Genomic DNA, 20358 nt, shown 5'->3' on the forward strand with positions numbered 1-20358 from the left:
CTTGACCAGAAAAATGTAGCGAGGGCATATCCCATGCCACCCTGGCTCTGCTGTCAGCAAACTCTCAGTGTCCCACTGGGGCCCAAGGAGTCCTTTGATCCAGGCTCCGCTGCATTACACAGAATGGGGGCTGCAAACCTGTGCAGGACGTTTTCCAGAAGATGCCCAGGAGAAGCAGTGCTTCCCAGAGTCCCTGATAAACACCCTCATTTGCCATGGGGTGGGGAGGGATTCCCAGGTGTTGAATCCAGAAGAGTCCCAGGTAAGCTGGGTGAGTTGGTCACCCTGCTTGGACATCGCTGGCATTTGTGATCTCGGGTTCCATTGTGGCTTGTCCTGGGAGCTCATCAGGGAAAGGAGTGGCTGCCAAGCCAGCTCTAAACATGACCTTAGAAATGGATGTGCCTGATCATGACCACCAGGGAGCTGACTTGGGGATTCAGCTCCTCCTCACAGCCCATTGAGGCATGGGCACACGTGCACACATGCACACATCACACACACAGTTCCCTTCTCCCAAGGTAGCTGCCCCACTTTCCCCCACCCTGCCCTAGAGGCTGAGGGTCCTTTTCCAGCAGTGGAGTATAACAGGAATTCACTCTTTGTCTAATTCTAAGAACATACAGCCACCAAATGGTGGCATCAACTAGAGCTCTGTGTATAATGTGGCTCCAAGCTCCAAGGTTACATGACTGAGGCCAAGAAATACATGTGAAGAGATGTTCGTCCATGTGGCGGTTATGAGTTGAGTGCCCTGTGGGTATATCCCATGCCTTCCAGGCCTGTGAGGGCTGCAAAGATATGGCAGAGGTGAATTTAGTGAGCTCCTGGTTATTGGGGAGCTGTGGGTACATGTTAACAACAATGATAAGGTTCACAACTCAGAGAGCAAGGAGGGCTATGGGAAACCCAGGGGGAGCCTGCTGTTGGGGAGAGTAGGGATCAGCCAGCTCCCCATGGGCATTGCTGTGTTGGAGTGGGTCCCCCATAGCCTCATGGAATCTTCCTCACTGAGCCAGGAGTTGTGTGGTCAGAGAGTGGGTGTGTGTGGGTGACAGTGGGGATTGATAGGGAGCTTATAAGCCAAGACCACATCAGAGGAGACCCTTGTAGACAAGGACAGCTCAATCACTGGCCAAGTGCGAGGCCCGTTGCCCAGTCTGAAGGCCAACAGCCAAGGAATAGGCTACAACCCTCCTCAATAGGTTAAGTTCTGAGCAGTGCACCCCAGGACTATCTCAGTGGAGCCTACAGGAACCCCCAGAAGCCAATAATGCAGTGCTGAGGACATCTGTGCACCATGGGAGTGGGAGAAGGGCTCAGGATGCTATATGGGGGGGTTGGGTCAACTCAAGGTAGAGTGAAGGATGAAGTTCAAGGGACCCAGGGTTTCCTGCCTGGGCACTTAGAGGCTATTCCATTCCAATAAGAGCTGACCTGAATTACCTAAGGAACTGGGACCAGCTATAGAACAGACCCATCATCCCAAATCCCGGGTTCAGGTAAATTGTGTTACAGTGTCGTGAGCAGAAAGGAGGCTCCCACGGCTGCCTGGTTTTCATTAGTTAGGGTGACAGGTGACCGTTCTGTCTCTGTCCCTCAGTGCGAGGACCAAAAGGTGGAGTGTCTATACGAGGCACTGAAGAGAGCCGGGGACAGGACCCTGGGCGCCTTCCCCTCGGCCGTGCCTCTGGTCCTGCATTCTTCCATCAGCTACCTGGGCTTCTTTGTGGACGACAGCCCCGCAGACGTCATCCGGGAATTTGCTGTGATGTTCGCCACAGAAGCCTCCATCTTGGCAGGTAGGCAGCCCTGGGCGGTGGTGCACGCAGAGCCCCAGTTTACAGACAAGAGTCCCTTTGTGCCTGGGGCTGAGCTCGGATGCTAAGGGTGGAGCCCAGGGCTGCAAGAGTGAGGCTCTTCCCCAGAGCAGCGATGGTCAGCCTGCGGGCTAGTCTGGTGGCGAGACACGGGGGTGCCTGCCCCATCATCAGGTCACTTCTGCCCTCACCTGGCCCTTTATGGCCAACAACTATGACTTAGCCTTAGCCTGAGGTTTAACAATTACCTAGAACCTCCATAAAATGCCAGAATGCCCTTCAGAAACCTGAGTAAAGTAAGTTAGACAGAGAAAGACAACCACCATATGATATCGCTGATCTGTGGAATCTTAAAAAAAAAAAAAGGCACAAATGACCATATTTATGAAGCAGAAATAGAGTCACAGATGTAGAAAACAAACGTATGGTTACCAAGAAGGGGGAAGGGATGAACCGGGTAATGGGGATTGACATACACACACTGCTCCATATAAAATAGGTAACCAGTAAGAACCTGCTGTATGGTATGGGACTTTCCATGTGACTCAGTGGTTAAGAACTGTCTGCCAGTGCAGGAGATGCAGGCTCAACCCCAAGGTTTGGAAGATTCCCTGGAGGTAGAAGTGGCAACCCACTCCAGTATTCTTGCCTAGGAAATCCTATGGGCAGAGGAGCCTGGTGTGCTAAAGTCCGTGGAGTCACTATAAGAGGTGGACACGACTGAGCAACTAAACAACAACAAGTGTAGCTCAGGGAACTCTACTCCATACTCTGTAATGACCTATATGGGAAAAGAAGCTGAAAAGAATGGATACATGTATATGCATAACTGACTGACTCTGGACTTTCCAACCAGTCCATCCTAAAGGAGATCAGTCCTGAGTGTTCATCGGAAGGACTGATGCTGAAGCCGAAACGCCAATACTTTGGCTATCTAATGTGAAGAACTGACTCATTGGAAAAAGACCCCGATGCTGGGAAAGATTGAAGGTGAGAGGAGAAGGGGACGACAGAGGATGAGATGGTTGGATGGCAGCGCTGACTCAATGGACATGAGTTTGAGCAAACTTCCGGAGATGGTGAAGGACAGGGAAGCCTGGCGTGCTGCAGTCCTTGGAGTCGCAAAGAGCCGGACATGACTGAGCGACTGAACTGATATGCCAAAAAAAATTAATTTTTAAGAAAAGTGAGCAAATAGAAAGACTCTGAGCAAGCAGAGAGCTCTTTTCTAAGTGAGAAAAGCCTTGTCGCATTGATGTGGTTTTTCAAAACACTCAGCTGCTGGGAAACTGCCCTGGGAGTCATTGTGCCGATGGGGATTGTAGGCTGGGGTACTTCCCCCAGCCCAACATCCCACCTGGGACACCTGTCCTCAAGGGGCCAGGGCTATGTGTAAAACACAAGTCCTAGTTGATTTCTTTAAATTTTTTAGGTATGAGCATAGTCTAGTCTCCTTGGCCTCTTGGTAGGGGGATGGGGGAGAGGTGCAATACCTAGACTCACTTTGAGAATCAGCCAAATTTCCTTTTCTCAACCAGCAGCCCTGGTCTGGGGACTGGGGCTTCAGCTGGGGTATAGTGGGAAGCGTTCTGGACTTGACCTCAGGTGTGAATTTTCCCTCATTCCTGGTTGGTGATGTGACCCTGAATCGTGTCCTCTGACCCTTGAGTCGTCTTTCTCTTCGAATGACTGGGCCCACCCTTCAAACGGTGCAACCTGTCTGGGAACTTCCGAGTGGTCCTAGAACACAGAGGTGCTTGGCACTGCCGAGTTTGCTGTGTCTTAGACTCAGAGAGATCATGGCGCCCTGATGGGAGGACCCCCCCTCTGCCCCCAAGACGGGTATGAACTTCAATCCTGGTCACATGAATAGTTTCATCCATCCCAGATTTCCACCCGGAGCCTGGCTTGATGAGTCTGGGATCATATTTTCCAGATAGTTATAAACTTATCCATGTCTTTGAGGAGTCCTCAGTTGCTCAGTCATGTCTGACTCTTTGCGAACCCATGGACTGTAGCCCACCAGGCTTCGCTGTCCATGGGGTTTTCTAGACAAGAATACTGGAGCGAGTTGCCATTTGTGAGGAGTGGTCTCCTTTATGCAAACCTGAGTTCAGAGGATGACTCTGGAGTCCCCTTGTCTCTAAAAGGATGATGTGGCTCTTGTCAGGATGCAATGTGTCAGCTGCTAGCCTTCACACAGAACCAGTGCCTCACTTACTTTCCCAACCCTCTGCCCCCGACCAAGAGTGACTCTCAATGGCCTCTCATTTTAAAAGTGGAGTGACCAAGGGCCGTGAAGGGCTGTGACCCTCCTGAGGTCACTATCGTGAGTTGAAAAGTGTCCCCTAGAATTCACGTCTCCCAAAACCTCCGAAAAGGACTTTCTTTGGAAATAGGGTCTTGGTAGATGTAAATAGTTGAGGTCACAGTAGTGTAGGACAGGCCCTAAGTCCAGTGATCAGTGTCCCTGTGAGACGAGAAACACAGGGACACAGAGGAGAGGCCAGGCGCTGAAGTGACGCGCAACGAGCCAAGAAGCTGGAGGAAGCAAGGAGGGCCCTCCCCGAGAGCCTTCAGAGCGGGCAGCCCTCGACGCCTTGGTTTTGAATTTCCAGCTCCAGAACCGTGAGAACAAATCTCCATTGTTTTAAGCCACCCAGTGTGTGGTCATCTGTGACATCAGCCCAGGAAACTGACAAAGTCCCCGAACCAGTGAGTGTTACAGCCAGCCCTGGAGTCCAGCCCTCTCCTGCCCCACCTGGGTTTCCTGCTGACTGACCCCACGTCCTGCGAGAGCTGGTGTTGACCCCCTGTCCATCACCCAACCCTGAGTTGGTTCTGCCCTGCCTTCCATGGCCACCGCCCTGGGCCTGACCCTGTTGGGTCGGGAGGGGTCAGTCACAGCTCCGGGGGGCCTTGCCGGCATGTGTGTGCCTGCCCAGCACACAGTCCTCAGGGGCATGGGCCATGGAGAGAAGATACACAAGTGCCCATTCAGAAGGCCGGTGACTCGGTGATCTCTTGGATGACTACCGTGGCGGGCCCTTCCCAGGCCGTGCTGACTCACCTCCGGCAAGACAGCCCTCCCCACCGCAGTTGGAACACCTGAGAAAAGGAATTTCCCTGCCGCCCACACACTCTCTTATTTCGGGCGCCTCAACCCCCACAGCTTGGGGCATGGAGACCTCAGCGGTTTCTCTTTTGCTACCAAAGGCTCAGACAGAGGATAAAGACGTTGGTGGGGCCGCCAAGTCTGGGCTCCAGGAAGTGCGTCATTGACGTTGCTCGGTTGAGGACAGGTCCTTGTGTTGGGCTCAGCGTTGCCCGTGGGTAACTAATATCTGGGCTTCCCAGGTGGCACTAGTGGTTAAGAACCAGCCTGCCAATGCAGGAGTCGCTAAGAGACGCAGGTTCGATCCCTGGGTCGGGAAGATCCCCTGGAGGAGGGCAGGGCAACCGACTCCAATATTCTTGCCTGGAGAATCCCATGGACAGAGGAGCTTGGCAGGCTACAGTCCACAGGACTCACACAGTCGGACACGCCTGAAGCATCTGAGCATGGAAGCAAGCACGCAACTAATATCTACTGCAAGTCCTTGGGGGACTTTATGGTTAAGAGGCTGGTTTCCCAGGACAGCCTAGCAATCCTCACCCTCAGGCTGTCGCTGTGGAAACTGAAGCTGAGTCAGACCAAGACGCTCCCCAAGGTCACCTGTCAAATAGGGCAGATGAGTCTGAAGTCAGGTCTATCTGATTCCCAAGTCTATGCAGTTCCACTGATCACCGCCTCCCCAGAACAGAGCTGCTTTGTGGCCTGGCTGAAATCAGATCCTGGCTGCTTCTGGGACACCACCGCCCACTGACCTGAGGGCCCTGGAATGAGGACCAGGCAAGCTGGGACCCTGGGGACAGAGGTCATTCAAAAAGGCCAGGGCCTGGCCTCTCCAAAGTCTTCCTGCTTCACAAAGCCAGTTGGATATTAGAGGTGCTGAGGTGTTTTCCTCTAGAGACTTGGCAACTGAAAAAAAAAACATGATCTGGCTGGGATCCCACCCATCCAGGCCACCAAGTAACGTGCATCCCAGGGGACAAGGGAGATTTAAATCAATTGTTGGAGCAACTAGCTTGCAAATTGATAGACCGCCCCCTCGCCCAAGCATATCCCCCAAACCTGTTTTTCTACTCTCTCTGCTCACCTTCAGATATGCACATCTGCTTCCTCAGATGTGCATGCTCTCAGCCATCTCCTTCACAAACTGACCTCTATGCAGCGGCCCATCTGGGCCGAGTCCTCGCCTCGTCGGGAAAGCGCTGGTGCAGAGGGCGGGGGTGAGGATGGGCAGAGATAGGAGGACCCTGTGTAAAGGCATTTGCACCGCCACCCTGGTCGCATAATCGCCCTGGACGGGGAGCCCTGGGCGTGCAGTGCAGCCATCTGGGTCAAGGTGCCCATGTGCCTCCTTTCACAGACTGCTCAGTGAAGCCTTGTACCAAGCAGCTGCATCTCACCCTGGCCCACAAGTTCTACCCTCACCACCAGAGGACGCTGGAGCAGCTGGCCAGAGCCATCAACCCCGGCCACAGGTGCCAGTGGACGGCCGCGCTCTACTCCCGGGACATGCGCTTCGTACACTATCAGGTGGGTAAGGCCAGGCTGGACTGGGTCCCCCACCCTGGGATCAGGTGAGCTGCTGCCTGCCCGACAGAGCCCTGACCCCAAGAGCCCTTGGCTGGAGAAGGAAGTAGAAGGAAGAATTTGAATCCCTTCTTGAAAATCATTTTGTTGCCTGCATTTTGGAATTAACGTTCTTTTGTTTATGAGTTGTAGATGTCCAGAAATTTGGAGGGGAAAAAAGGAACATTTCTGGTATTAAAAGTGGACTGTTGCAAAGATTTATGAATATATTATGTTGGTTATTAATTTGTTTAAATAGTGACTTGAATGAAGCCTCAGTCCAGGACTCCCTCCCCGCCAGACCAGTATTAAAAATGGACTGTTGCAAAGATTTATGAATGCATTATGTTGCTTGTTAATTTGTTTAGTGATTTAGTGACACCTTAGTCCAGGACTTCCTCCCCGTAAGATTGATTGGTTTAGAAGGTTTTGTTATACTCCTTTTCAGACCCATGGAACAAGTATAAATGAACCCACTGTGTTCCTTCACATGAGAGAAGCTGTAAATAACCTCACTCCAATGGGGGCAGATGTGACATCTGGTTATGCTTTGAGATTTTTCACATAAGAAATAAGTAAACAGAGATAGGTAGGTAGGTAGGTAGACAGATAATTAGATAGGTATAGATAGATAGAGGATAGACAGGTAGGTAGATGTTTAGTAGATGATGGATAGATAGATAATAGATACAGAAATATAGATGATAGATGATTGATAGATGTTACATAGATGATAGATGGGTGGCACTAATGGTAAAGAATTGCCTGCCAATGCAGGAGATTCAGGTTTGATCCCTGGGTCAGGAAGATCCCCCAGAGAAGGAAATGGCTAGATTTCCTTCTAGCCTGGCAGGAGCCTTCAGGTAGCCTGGCAGGCTACCATCCATGGGGTCACAGAAAGTGGGACGTGACTGCTGCTGCTGCTGCTAAGTCACTTCAGTCATGTCGGACTCTTCAAGACCCCATGGACTGTAGACTACCAGGCTCCTCCATCCATGGGATTTTCCAGAAAAGAGTACTGGAGTGGGTTGCCATTTCCTTCACCGGGGAACGTGACTGAGTGAGCAGGAATACAGATACCTTGATAGATAGATGAGAGAGACAGAGACATGACCGGTAGATACCAATACCCATTTCTAAATCTCTCCCAAGAAGTCTGTGCATCCTTTGGTCACATTGCACTGTCATCAGCCGAAGGCTTGGGTGTGTCCTGGAGACACAGAACCTGTCCTTACTTGAGACCTGAAGACTCCCACCTCCTTTCCAGACCCTGCGGGTCCTGTTCCAGTACAAACCCCAGAACGTGGATGAGCTGACGCTCAGCCCCGGGGACTACATCTTTGTGGACCCCACGCAGCAGGAGGAAGCCAGCGAGGGCTGGGTGATGGGGATCTCGCAGCGGACGGGCTGCCGGGGCTTTCTGCCGGAGAATTACACGGAGCGAGCCAGCGAGTGTGACACCTGGGTGAGACACAGGTGAGTGCCGCCCCCGCCCCGCAGCCCACACGTCTCTCCTGGAGTCACAGACAGTGTCTGTCTGGAAGCAGTGTTCCCAGTGCTTGTATGCTTCTAGATCATTCCACCATCAGTGAAAATGGCCTGCTTGATGCTGGCAGCATTATCCCTGTAGGCATCTGATAAATGTCTTGACCAATTCTTGGCTTTCCACTGAAAACATTCAGAAGACATCAATTACTCTATAAAACTTTTGTGAGACCATAATTCCCAGAGGACTACAAAATACACTTTCTTATTTCAAACCTGATAAATTATGGAAGCATGCAAGTACTGTGAAAGAGATAATTAAATTAAAAAATAAGCCACTGAAATCAATTATGATAGGCCCATACAATAGAAAACTTGAGGTTTATAAAAATGATCACGAGGAGGTATTTACGCACTGATATAAAAAAAATACAAGGTAAATTGCAGAACAATGCATATAGGATAGTACTAATTGTGGGGAACAGATGAATTAAAACATGATCATCTGTACTCACATATATTTAAATGCACGTTTATGCCTAAAAGTTCCCTGGAAGGGAAAACCTCTAGAAACTCCCAACAGTGCTACCCTGCAGGGTTGAAGGTGGAATTGGGAGAATGGTTTTTTAGGTCTCTACAACTGCATAATTTTTAAAATTTTTGAAACTTAGAAATGCATTGCTTCTTCAAAATATAAGATAATCAATTTTAAGTTTAAAGAAAAGAATATAAGGAATTTGGGTCAAAGGGAGAGCAGTCAGACAAGCCTGGGGCCAAGCTTTGTGCCCACCGTGCACGCTGTAGGACTCAGGCTCCAAGCCCTCCCACACCCAACATGGAACGGGACACAACTTCCACGAAACCATCACAGTCATCCCAGGCGCAAGGACAACAGTCATTCCAGAGAAGCACAATTTTTTGGATGTGGCTATGGCAATGGGTCCAGTAGCCAGAATGAAATCACAGCATGTTGGCACCACGAGGGACTGCAGAGATAATTGGCTACATCATCCTCTCTGAGAGGTTAGAATACTTGGGCCCAGGGAGCTGGTGGGGCCAATTCATCATGCAACTAAGGAAGCACTTGGTTCCTTGTAGAACCTGTTCAGTCAGCCCATTTAAGGAGTAACAGGCAGAAGATGCTGGTTCCACCCTAACTGACCATCTGAGGCCCAGGAGTCATGGGCTTCCGTCTGGCTACTGTCCTTTAGCAAGTCCTCCAGTCCTTGCTCAAGACAAAAGAGCTTCACTGGCACCAGGCAACTGGCAAGCTGGATGTTGCTAGAACTATGCTGCAAAGACTCTATAGAAAATGAGTTTGCGGTTATTACATTTTGCATCTTACAGTTCATCTGTCAGTCACCTGCCACCAAAATAACCATTCCAGCTTTTAGGCTGGACATTTCTGGGACTGTTCCTTCTAGAAGCAAGTTTCCTGTAGAAATGAATAAGCATTAACAAGAATCACAGCAAAGGAAGAGAAAACGGAGTGCTGAGCTGGGCTGTGGCTGTGGGTGTCTGACGACCGTGTTTTGGAAATGCCCCATTCATGCTGGGGAAGACGCATGGCAAACAGTGGCCTGTGATTATGGCTCAGAAAGGCAGACCCAGCTCCGCTGTCAGACTCAGGTGTCCTGGCTATGTCTTTTAAAACGGCCAAAAGTGTACTTTATTAAACATTCAGAGCTTTTTAATCAGAAACCGGCCCCAGAATGTCAGGACACATTGCTAATTGCTTAAGCAGAAATTAAGAAATTGCAGTTCAGTGACATTGTCCCAAGGCTACCTTGGCTATGGGCAGACACACTGTTGTTCAGACAGTGGATAAATATCTTGAAAAATGTCAGTGCAGAATTCACATTTGGCACATGCAATCCAAGCAGGAAAAATTTTCCTGCACCAGTGACCCATCTTCAGTATGACAATTCAATCCTTGTGCCAATAGTTCAGGGTCTCTGGATTCACTTGGCAACAAAATGACTATTACTTTGCCCATTACTTTGAAGAAAAAGATCAGAGGCCACCAATGTGATGACGATGGAGTTCATACATGAATCATAGCAGTTTTCAGCCCTCCATGGAGAAGGAGGATGTAGTAAACCGTCAAACAAGGAGCTGGGAATATTAGAGCTCAGAGAACACATCCTCTCTGAGCCAGGATAAGAGTCCCAACCTGGAAGCCATACACTCCCGTAAGTTTCCAAAACCACAGAGCAAGTTGGTGGCAAGTAGCTCAGCAGTTATAAAGGTGTTATCATGGGCTGCACTGGGTCCCCCAAATTCTTATGTTGACATCCTAAGCCCCAGCACCTCACAATGTGACTATATTTGGAGATAAGTCTTTAAAGTGGTGAAAAAGTGAAGTCGCTCAGTTATATCCGACTCTTTTCCACCTCATGGATTGTAGCTCTTCTGTCCATGGGATTTTCCAGGCAAGACTACTGGAGTGGGTTGCCATTTCCTTCTCCAGGGGATCTTCCCGATGCAGAGATCGAACCCGGGTCTCCCACATTGTAGGCAGATGCTTTACCTTCTGAGTCACCAGGGGAGTTCTTTAAAGAGGTGACTGAGGTAGAAGGAGATCTCAAGGATGAGCCCTGATCCATCTGACTGGTGTCCTTATATGAAGAGTAAGAGATGAGGACACAAACACACATTGAGAAGGACGATCACACTTGGATACAGGGAGAAGATGGCCACGCACACGCCCAGGAGACAGGCCTCGGGCGGAACCAGCCTTGACCACACCTCGGTCTTCGACTCTCAAGCTCCAGACTGTGTGAGAATAAATATCTGTCCTTTAAGCCACCTCGCCTATGGTTCCTCACTCTGGCAATCTCTGGAAGACACGCTGGGACACAGTCCACACAACCCACAAATGGCAGCTGCGCCCCTGGTAAAAGTCAGGGAGCATTTAAACGCATCTATCTCTATGGTGTAAGTTAAGCATTAAGTAGGTTTCTGAGGCTTAAGAGGAAAACAGAAATATCGAAATGCTACATTCTTTCTTTTTTCTTCTCATTGCCAACATCCCTTTCATAATCTAGGGTGTATTTCATTTGACAGACTAGCAAAAAAAAAAAAAAAATTAAATTCTTCTCTCTCACTGTAAGCTTCACAGATGTTATTTATAGATAACGCAGCTTCACTACCTGCCCTGCGGGCCACAAGCAGGGTGTGTGTTGGAGGGGGGGGGGTGGCCCACCCCGCCCTCAGGAAGGGGAAACCAATCAGGGTTTCCTGTATCAACGTGAGGCTCTACAAATACTGAGAGCGTGCTCGCTTGAAGGGGGAAACGTCAATGGTCCGAGCACAGGAATCACGTTCTCATCTATTTACCACCAGCTAAAGCCCTAAATGCTGTAAGAATACGTGCCAAGTAAATCTATTCAACCTGAACCCATCTAGTAGGATTTACCCCTCAAGATAGGAGAGACATGGAAAGAGAAGGTACAACTCGCAGACAACTTCATTCAAAGTTAAATGCTTTAACTCTGTTGTACAGTTGTGAGGATGAAAGGCAGGTGACCAAGCCCGTGGGCCCCTGAGATGCAGAAGAAATGACTCCACTCCCAGCTCAGGACCCGGTGAGGGTCTCGGGATGCAGGCCTGGGAGCCATCAGCCTTACAAGAACTGGAGGGCTTGGGGCCTCTCTGAGAGAGCAAGGAAAACATTTACGAATGAGCTGAATAAGTAAGGACACACCAGGTTCACGATGGAGCAAGATGAATCCTGTCAGAGTCGTTTCCAGGTTTGGTGAAGTACCTTCTAGGACAGTCCCAATGGGGTCATTTGTTGGAAATTCACTGAATGTTTGAAAAATTTATCTGGGGGAATAAACAGGAGAGAAGAGCTGAGAACACTTGGGAAAACAAAAGTAATGACATCTACCTTACCAGATATTAAAAGCATGTTATAAATCTATAATACGGTACTGATGAGGGAAAGAGAATAGATGGCAGAGTAGGAGACCTGGTATGTTAGGGGTTCCTATCTGACGGGTGCATCAGAAATAGGAAAATAAATGGGTATAAAATAGGTGGTATTCTGTATGATCGTATAGCACACACTGAGTTGAGTTAAACAGAAAATGAAAATTATTTTTAAATAGAAGGCAAAAAAAAAATAGAAGGCAGTTTAAATGATGGTATTTCTGATTTCTGGACTGGGTAGAGTTTGAAAACAGAGAAGCAATAGAACATATCTTAAATGAGATGTAACAGAGCCATCTTTCGGGCTTCCCCGGTGGCTCAGACGGTGAGAAGCCACTCGTGATGCAAAAGTTCGATCCCTAAGTCAGTAAGATTCCCTGGAGAAGGAAACAGCAACCCACTCCAGTATTCTTGCCTGAAGAATGCCATGGACAGAGGAGGCTGGCATGCTGCAGTTCGTGGGGTCACAAAGAGTCAGCACCACTGAATGACTAAGTACAGCACTGCCTCTTTGGAGCAGTCGCTCGGGGCTATCTGAGGTGCTGTCTCCTGGGCTGCAGCCTTCATCTTTAATCATGATTGTTAAATGCCCAAATGGTAAGCCTTCTCTATGTTAAAATCATAGGCAAAGCTACAATTTAAAGAGCAAGGTGATAATGCTTTTCAGAAAGTAAATAGTGATAAAGACGATGCTCCCCCACCGGTCACTCACGTGAGAGGACTGTCTGCATCCTTCTCGCCCACCATAAATCCCAGACACTCTGCGAACCAGTTGCTTTGTGTCTGACTTTTTCATCTAGTCCATGGGCCACCTACTGCATTCTCCACTCCTGTCTGCTATGAAAGGTGAACTTGGGGAGAATGTCCCCCACTCTGGTCACCTGCAGCCTCTGGGCCACTCACCCTTCTCCCCTCGTCACACTGTGATGCTCGGTCCCAACTCCGAGCTGAGGGTCCCCATTTGTAGTGTTTTATTCCACCTCCTGGGCATCCTGCCTCCTCCAAGCACATTGTACCAGCATCACCTGTCCTTATGCGACCCTCCCCAATGGCTCCCACCAGCAGAAAAAGATGTTGTCATCTTAAAAACAAAATCAAACACAAGCTCTCTTTTCCTGTTTCCCTCTCCAGCTACTATTCATTTTGTTGCTCTGAACATCTATGTCTTTTGCTCGACCCTGTTTGAAACTTGCCCACATGCTATAAAGCAGCCTACAGGCCCCATGAGTGTAACTAGTATAACTAGTTATATAGTTATACTCAACTATAGTTATATTCCAGTATAACTAGTTCTCCCCTCACAATTACCAGGACCCAGGTTCAGATCCAGTAAGAAAGGGAACCAAGAGATGCCTGTGGATCATTCTTGTGTGTGTGCACGCTAAGTCACTTCAGTCTTGTGACACAGAGTGTCACACACACTCTGTGTGACCCCATAGACTGTAGCCCGCCAGGCTCCTCTGTCCATGGGATTTCCAAGGCAAGAATACTGGAGTGGATTGCCCTGCCCTCCTCCAGGGGATCTTCCTGACCCAGGGCCCAAACCCGTGTCTCTTGCATCTCCTACAGTAGCAGGCAGGTTCTTTACCATTAGCGCCACCTGGCAAGCCCAGATCATTCTTACATACAGTTTAAAAAAGATGGCCTTTCCCTTTATAAACTGAGTTTCCACTGGGGGAACCTGGCAGTTTCTTGTTGTTGGAGGATTTCCATGACCACTGACTCTTAGTTTCTCTTTCACACTCCTCCTCTGGCCCCTACCCTGTCCTCTACCTTGGCACCATCACCCGCTGGCCTTCTGGAGTTCTCACAGCTCTTGTGTGCTGTGATCTTTGCCGTTGGTGGTCCTCAGAGGTCCCAAACAACTGCCCACCCAGAGCAGCTTTCTTGATCCCCTGGACAAGCAGCAGCCTCGACTCTGTCTGCAACTGCTTGGGTACTGTGTTTGCCCACCTGCCCACTCATGCATGGGTGACTTTTCTGTGTGTTTCCATGGCACCAATGTGTCTGTTTTGCTTCCTTAGCCCTGCATCCCCACCACGAGCATCTTCATGCCTTTGGAAGGTGAATCTAAGAGGATGATGCCCTGGTTGCCCAGTAACAAGGTAGCACAGATGGGGCAGCTTAAACAGGTGTCCCTTCTCTCACAGTCCTGGAGGCTGGAAGTCCAAGCTCAAGTTCCCAAGGCCTCTCTCCTGGTGCATAGATGGTCGTCTCCTCTCTGTGTCCTGATCTCTTCTCAGAAGGACCTGGATACGTTGAATGAGCACCCACCCTGGTGACCTCATTTTAACTTCATCTGCTCTTCAAAGGCCCTACCTCCAGATAGAGTCCCAGTTGGAAGTCCTGAGTGTCATGACTAGACATTTGGGGACACACAGTTCAGTCCATAACAGGTGGTGATGGAGATAAACCACCACCATTCTTCTGGAGATGCCATGCGTTTGGGCACAGAGCTGTTCTGAACCATTGTTTTGTTTCACCCTCATATTGGCCCCACCCACACATCTGGTCTCCTGCATTCTCATTCACATGACGACCAGGTACTTCCCAGCGTCCACGTGACATGACATCCCTTTCCTCTCCCACAGGACGTACACCTTCAGTGTAGTCCCTGACATGAGCTCCAGAAAGGACGGTGAGGCCAGCAGCAGACGGAACGGGGAGCCCAACCCACAATCCTCATCCAGGAGCCTCAGCAGCCTGCAGTCCCTACAGGTGACAGGGCACTTGATATCAAACAAGCCACATAGCCATGCCCTGGGTCAGCTCCGGGGAGACTCGGCCTCCCAGGAGCAGCTTTCATTCAGACATTGCTTCCCAGAGCTCAGGCCCGGGTGGACCAGCAAAGGGCCCAGCCTTCTGCTATTGGGTCCCTCTGCTCCATCCACCCCGGGAAAGAGGGTGACCCACACACACATACACATACACACACACACACATATACACATGCATATACACATACACATACTCACATATACTCATACACACACATATACACATACGCACACACATATACACATACACATACACACATATACACATACACACACACTACACACACAAATATACACATACACACACACTACACACACATATACACATACACACACTCACATATACACATATATATATTACATACACACATATATATATACATACACACATACACACACACATATATACACATACACACTACATACACACATATACACACATATACACATACACACACTCACATATACACATATATATATTACATACACACATATATATATTACATACACACATATATATATACATACACACATACACACACACATATATACACATACACACTACATACACACATATACACACATATACACATACACACACTCACATATACACATACACACACATATACACACACATACACATACACACATATGCACATACACACACCACACACACATACACATATATACACATATACACACTACACACGTATACACACACATACACACTATACACATACACACATGCACATACACACATATACACATATACACACACATACACACATACACATGGCTGTGAACCTGTCCAGTGTCCACAGGACACATACAGGGTCCACAGTGTCCACATACAGCTCTTGTCCAAGGCTCGGTGCTCGTGACCAAAGTTCACTCACGGGGCCAGGACACATGGTGGGGAAGGGGCAGAGACCCAGCCCTCCCAGTTTGCCATGCTCTCTCCCTAACTCTGCCATCAGCCAGCTGACTTTTGCTCCAAGAACCCACCAGATCCCAGAGGATGCCTCTAGGTCAGACAAAAGTTGAACACAGGGCAGGGGACACCAGAACAGTGTGAGGGCATCATGGTGACCTCTAGCCAGGTCCTCAGGGGGACAATGACCTGGGAAGCGGAGCCACGGATTGGGAGCCAGAGGCCTGCTAGCCCCAGGCAGTCACAGATGGGCGCCACCCCTTGCCTGCCTCAGTCTCACTGGGGAGGGGGAGAACTGGCCTGGACCAGGGCTGGGGGCTCCCTGAGGCTGAGCCCCCTCTTTTCAGATTGAACAAGGAGAGGAGTTAGGTGGAAAAGCTCAGCCTTGGGCTCAGCCTCTGTGTGAACGTGCTGGTGTTTAGTGGGTGAGACCCTGATACCAGTCCTGTGGGCGGAACCCTCCCCTGGTCTGAGACCACTTCATCCATGCAGTGAGAAAGGAAAACTGGCCGCAGGTGTGCTAAAACAATCATGTAGTGGGCTTAACAACAGCCCCAGAGAAGTGAGGTCTCAGTTCCTGCCGCCTGTGAAAGTTACAAGGAAACGTGTCTCTGCCTGTGGGGCTGAGATGAGGATCTCAGTGGAGAGGTTGTTCTGGATTATCCTGTGGTTCTAAACCGAATCACCGAAAGCAGGGGTGTGATGCTCGTAGAAGAGGAGATTCAGCACCCATGTGCCTAGGAGGCAGAACATGGAGCCATACATGCCACATGCCAAGGATGTTGGGGCTGCCAGGAGCTCAAAGAGGCAGGAAGGACCCTCCCCTAGAGCCTCTGAGGGGACCTGGCCCTGTGATACCTTCATTTTGAGCCTTCAGAACTGGAAGGGAATGAGCTATTCTTGTTTCCAGCCCCTGAAGTGGGTGCTGTAACATCCACGGTGATTTCAGTCCAAACATCCCTGGTGACCTTGACTCCAGGCATGACCAAGTCCTGCATCCTCCGTGGAGTCCCCCCAGCCCTCCTCCTGTGGCAGCACCATCCGCTCTGCCCCCCCATCCCCTGCCATCTGTGACTCATCTTTCCACACTTGTCCTCAGCCCCCAATGAGACCCCCTAAGTGGGGCACCTGTGGACGACACCTTGTGTACCAGAATCAGGCACAGGTGCTCCGGATGCTGACGGCGCAAGTCACAGGAGACCACGGGCCTGTGCTGATGTGGCATTTCCCATTCTGCTCCAGAACTGCTGTTCAGTCGCTCAGTCATGTTTGACTCTTTGTGACCCCATGGACTGTGGCCTGCCAGCTTCCTCTGTCCTGGGATTCTCCATGTGAGTTGCTATGCCCTCCTCCAGGGGATCCTCCCAACCCAGGGATCAAACTCATGTCTCTCTATATCTCCTGCATTGGCAGGTGGGTTCTTTACCACTAGCACCACCCGGGAAGCCCCTCTCCCCTGGTTACTCAGAGCTAAACATATACCCTGACACCAAGCAGAGAACCATCTTTAACATACCAACTCCTGGGTGGTCCTGGAGGGCCCTTCAGAAGAAGACAAGTGTCAGTAACAGAGGAGACTAGGTTGGATGGATGGATAAATGATAGATAGATAGACAGATAATAGATGCATAGAAGATGCATAGATAGATACATTAGATACAGAGGGTCCCCAACTTAAAGGTTCAACTTACAATCTTTTGACTTTACGATATAAAAGCAAATGCATTCAGTAGAATTTTAAATACTTGAATTTTGCTCTTTTCCGAGACTAGTGATATGCAGTCCAGTCCTCTCGCTGACGCTTGCCAGTGGCAGCAGCAGCCCCACTAGCCCGTGATCACAAGGGTGAAATACTGATACACTGATAACCGTGTTGCACCTAGATAGCCATTCCATTTTTCACTTTCAGTACAGTATCCAGCAAATCGCAGGAGATATTCAACACAATTATAGAATATGCTTTGTGATAGATGAGTTTGCCCAGCTGTCAGCTAATGTAGGCGTTTGAGCACGGTTAAGGTAGACTGGGCTGAACTAGATGTTCACTAGTTTCGATGCATTAAATCCATTTCTGACTTAGGACATTTTCAACTTACGATGGTTTTATTGGACTGTAACCCATCACAAATTGAGAAAAGACCTGTATTTATCTATGTATCATATATATACATCTATTATATCGTGTAATATGTATTTTATATTCTTATGTTAATACTATAGATTATGGGTTTCCCTGGTGGCTCAGAAGGTAAAGAATCTGCCTGCAATGCGGGAGACCCAAGTTCAATCCCTGAGTCAGAAAGATCCTCTGAAGAAGGGACAGGCTACCCACTCCAGTATTCTTGCCTGGAGAATCCCATGGACGGAGGAACCTGGAGGGTTACAGTCCATGGAGTCGCAAAGAGTCAGACATGACTGAGCAAGGGACACACACACACTCATACACTATAGATTATATATAATTATATATTCTAATATATGATAGAATAGATTACAGTTACATATTATGTCATATGGTAATAATGTGCATATTATTATACTTAGGTAGATGCAGACAATATCCTAAGTAGTCACTCTGGAGGGATGAAGACTGTGTCCCCTCCCAAAATCCTATATTGAAATCTGTTGATTAGTATGATGGCGTTTGGAGGTGGGGCCTTTGGAAGGTGCTTGACCACTCGGGTGGGGCCCTCACGAGAATGGTCAGTGACCTTAGGACCAAGATCCCAGGCACCCCCAGCCTCCACGGTGTGAGGACCCTCCCCCGACCGCTGGGCCTGACCTCGGACACCTGACACTCCAGCCCCAGAACTGTGAGACTCAAATGTCTGTTGTTTGTTGGTCATGCAGGGTGTTTCATTCCAGTTCAGCCTGAAGGGACCAAGACCAGGGTAGGCACTTGGAAGAGTAGGAACGGTGGAAAACCGATGTGCTGAGGGGTGGGCCATTCATTCCACTTTCTCTGCATTTCCTGTGTGTGCTCTAGTGCCCAGAACATTAAAGGCTGCAAGAAATTATAGATGATTCCTAGTCCCATTTCATTGTTAAGGCTGTAGCTGCTCAACAGGCTTCCCAGGTGGCACTAGTGGTAAAGAACGCCCCTGCCGATGTAGGAGGTATAAGAGACATGGGTTCAATCCCTGGGTTGAGAAGATCCCCTGGAGAAGGGCATGGCAATCCACTCCAGTATTCTTGCCTGGAGAATCCCATGGACAGAGGAGCCTGGCGGGCTACAGTCCACGGGGTTGCAAAGAGTCGGACACGACTAAAGCAACTGAGTACAGCACAGCATAGCTCTTGAACAAGGACAGGAGGGATGCCTTGGAGTGGGGGCCGGGGACAAGTCTCAGAACGCAGTGTTAAACCTCAGGTGCCTCTCCTCCCCCCATCCCAGGCCACGATAGTGAGGAGAAGCATCCTGGTGGTACGCCATGGGGAGCGGGTGGACCAGATCTTTGGGAAGTCCTGGCTGCAGCAGTGTACAACACCCGATGGTAAGTATAGTCCTGGCAGGATCCAAATGGAGGAATTAGAGCTAACACAGATCACGTCTCAATATTCTTAGTCAGAGCGCTGGGGCACCATTCTTTACTCAGATTGAACTCCCATCAGAACCTAACCTCCTCCTAGATCCTTGGCTTCTTTGGAGCTCTGCCCTCTACCTCGCAAAGTGACCACAGATGAAGCATCAGTGAGGGCAGAAGACCTCAAAAGAATAGGTTCACATCTGGGGAGTCATAGATGCTCTTGAGAATATGATAAAAGTGATGGACCTTCTCTTTGAATGGAAAACAAATACCACCTTCCATGCAGACTCAGCTAACACTTTGGCATTTAAGAAAGGCCTTTAAGGCTTCCAGGTCCAACAAAGTCTCTGTCAATGGAAATTCTGGGGAGGCGGCTTCTAAAAAATCTTGCATGGAACCTAAAAAAACAAGGCATGGAAAACAGCCACTACCTCTCTCTGATTGGTGAACTGTTGGAAGGCTGGTCTGATGTGTTCAGGCACAAGTGACTGACCGGCCACATGACATCCATAGAGCAGGTCTTGGGGCAGGAGTTTGGCCGCTAGAATCTGTTGTGGCCAGGACGTTTGGGGGACATGTGAGAGGATGTGAGGGCTTGGTGTGTTACAGAGTCCTCTGTGGGGATCACTGATAATCTGAGGATGAGATCAGACCTAACCCTACTGACTGTTTACTCTGAGCCAGGCCTTGGACTCCAGGCATCTCCTTACTGACTCATTCAAACAACTATATCATCACCCGTGTTTTACAGATAAGGGGAGTCAGTCAGCTGCCTCTAATCACGCAACTAGTCACTGGTGGTGCCAAGATGTGCACCAGACCGTCCAAGCGTAGAGTTCAAGGTCAAACTCAAGGTGAACCAAAGTGCTCTGAGCCTCTGAATGGATTGGGGTGGGGGTGGGGCAGTTCCAGTGAATCCCCCTGAGGTCCACTCCCCCCTGAAAAGTGAAAGTGAACATGAAGTCACTCAGTCGTGTTGGATTCTTTGTGACCCCATGGACTATAGCCCATCAGGCTCCTCTGTCCAAATGGAATTCTCCAGCCTGAAGCAATTGACTAACAACACACAATGCAGGACCCACTCCTGCCATCTGTATTCTGGCCCACAGGCAATGTGACACCTTAAAGCCAAGGAGATGGGTTGAATTGCATCTAATTAATTAATGCCAATTTGAGATTCTTATTGAGTTAAGCTAAGTCAGTCATG

General features: G+C 49.2%; 1 protein-coding gene across 2 annotated transcripts in view; it reads left to right on the forward strand.

The window, feature by feature from the left end:
• Positions 1-20358, forward strand: part of UBASH3A (ubiquitin associated and SH3 domain containing A) — a 36672-nt gene that overhangs the window by 7769 nt on the left and 8545 nt on the right. For both annotated transcript variants that reach the window (XM_065943317.1, XM_065943318.1), the window contains exons 4-8: positions 1604-1802; positions 6293-6462; positions 7766-7974; positions 14508-14634; positions 19019-19118. In XM_065943317.1, the coding sequence (XP_065799389.1) occupies positions 1604-1802; positions 6293-6462; positions 7766-7974; positions 14508-14634; positions 19019-19118 (805 nt within the window). The remainder of the gene's footprint in view (positions 1-1603; positions 1803-6292; positions 6463-7765; positions 7975-14507; positions 14635-19018; positions 19119-20358) is intronic.

The sequence above is a fragment of the Muntiacus reevesi genome, chromosome 8, assembly GCF_963930625.1.
Source record: "Muntiacus reevesi chromosome 8, mMunRee1.1, whole genome shotgun sequence".
NCBI classification, from domain to species: domain Eukaryota; kingdom Metazoa; phylum Chordata; class Mammalia; order Artiodactyla; family Cervidae; genus Muntiacus; species Muntiacus reevesi.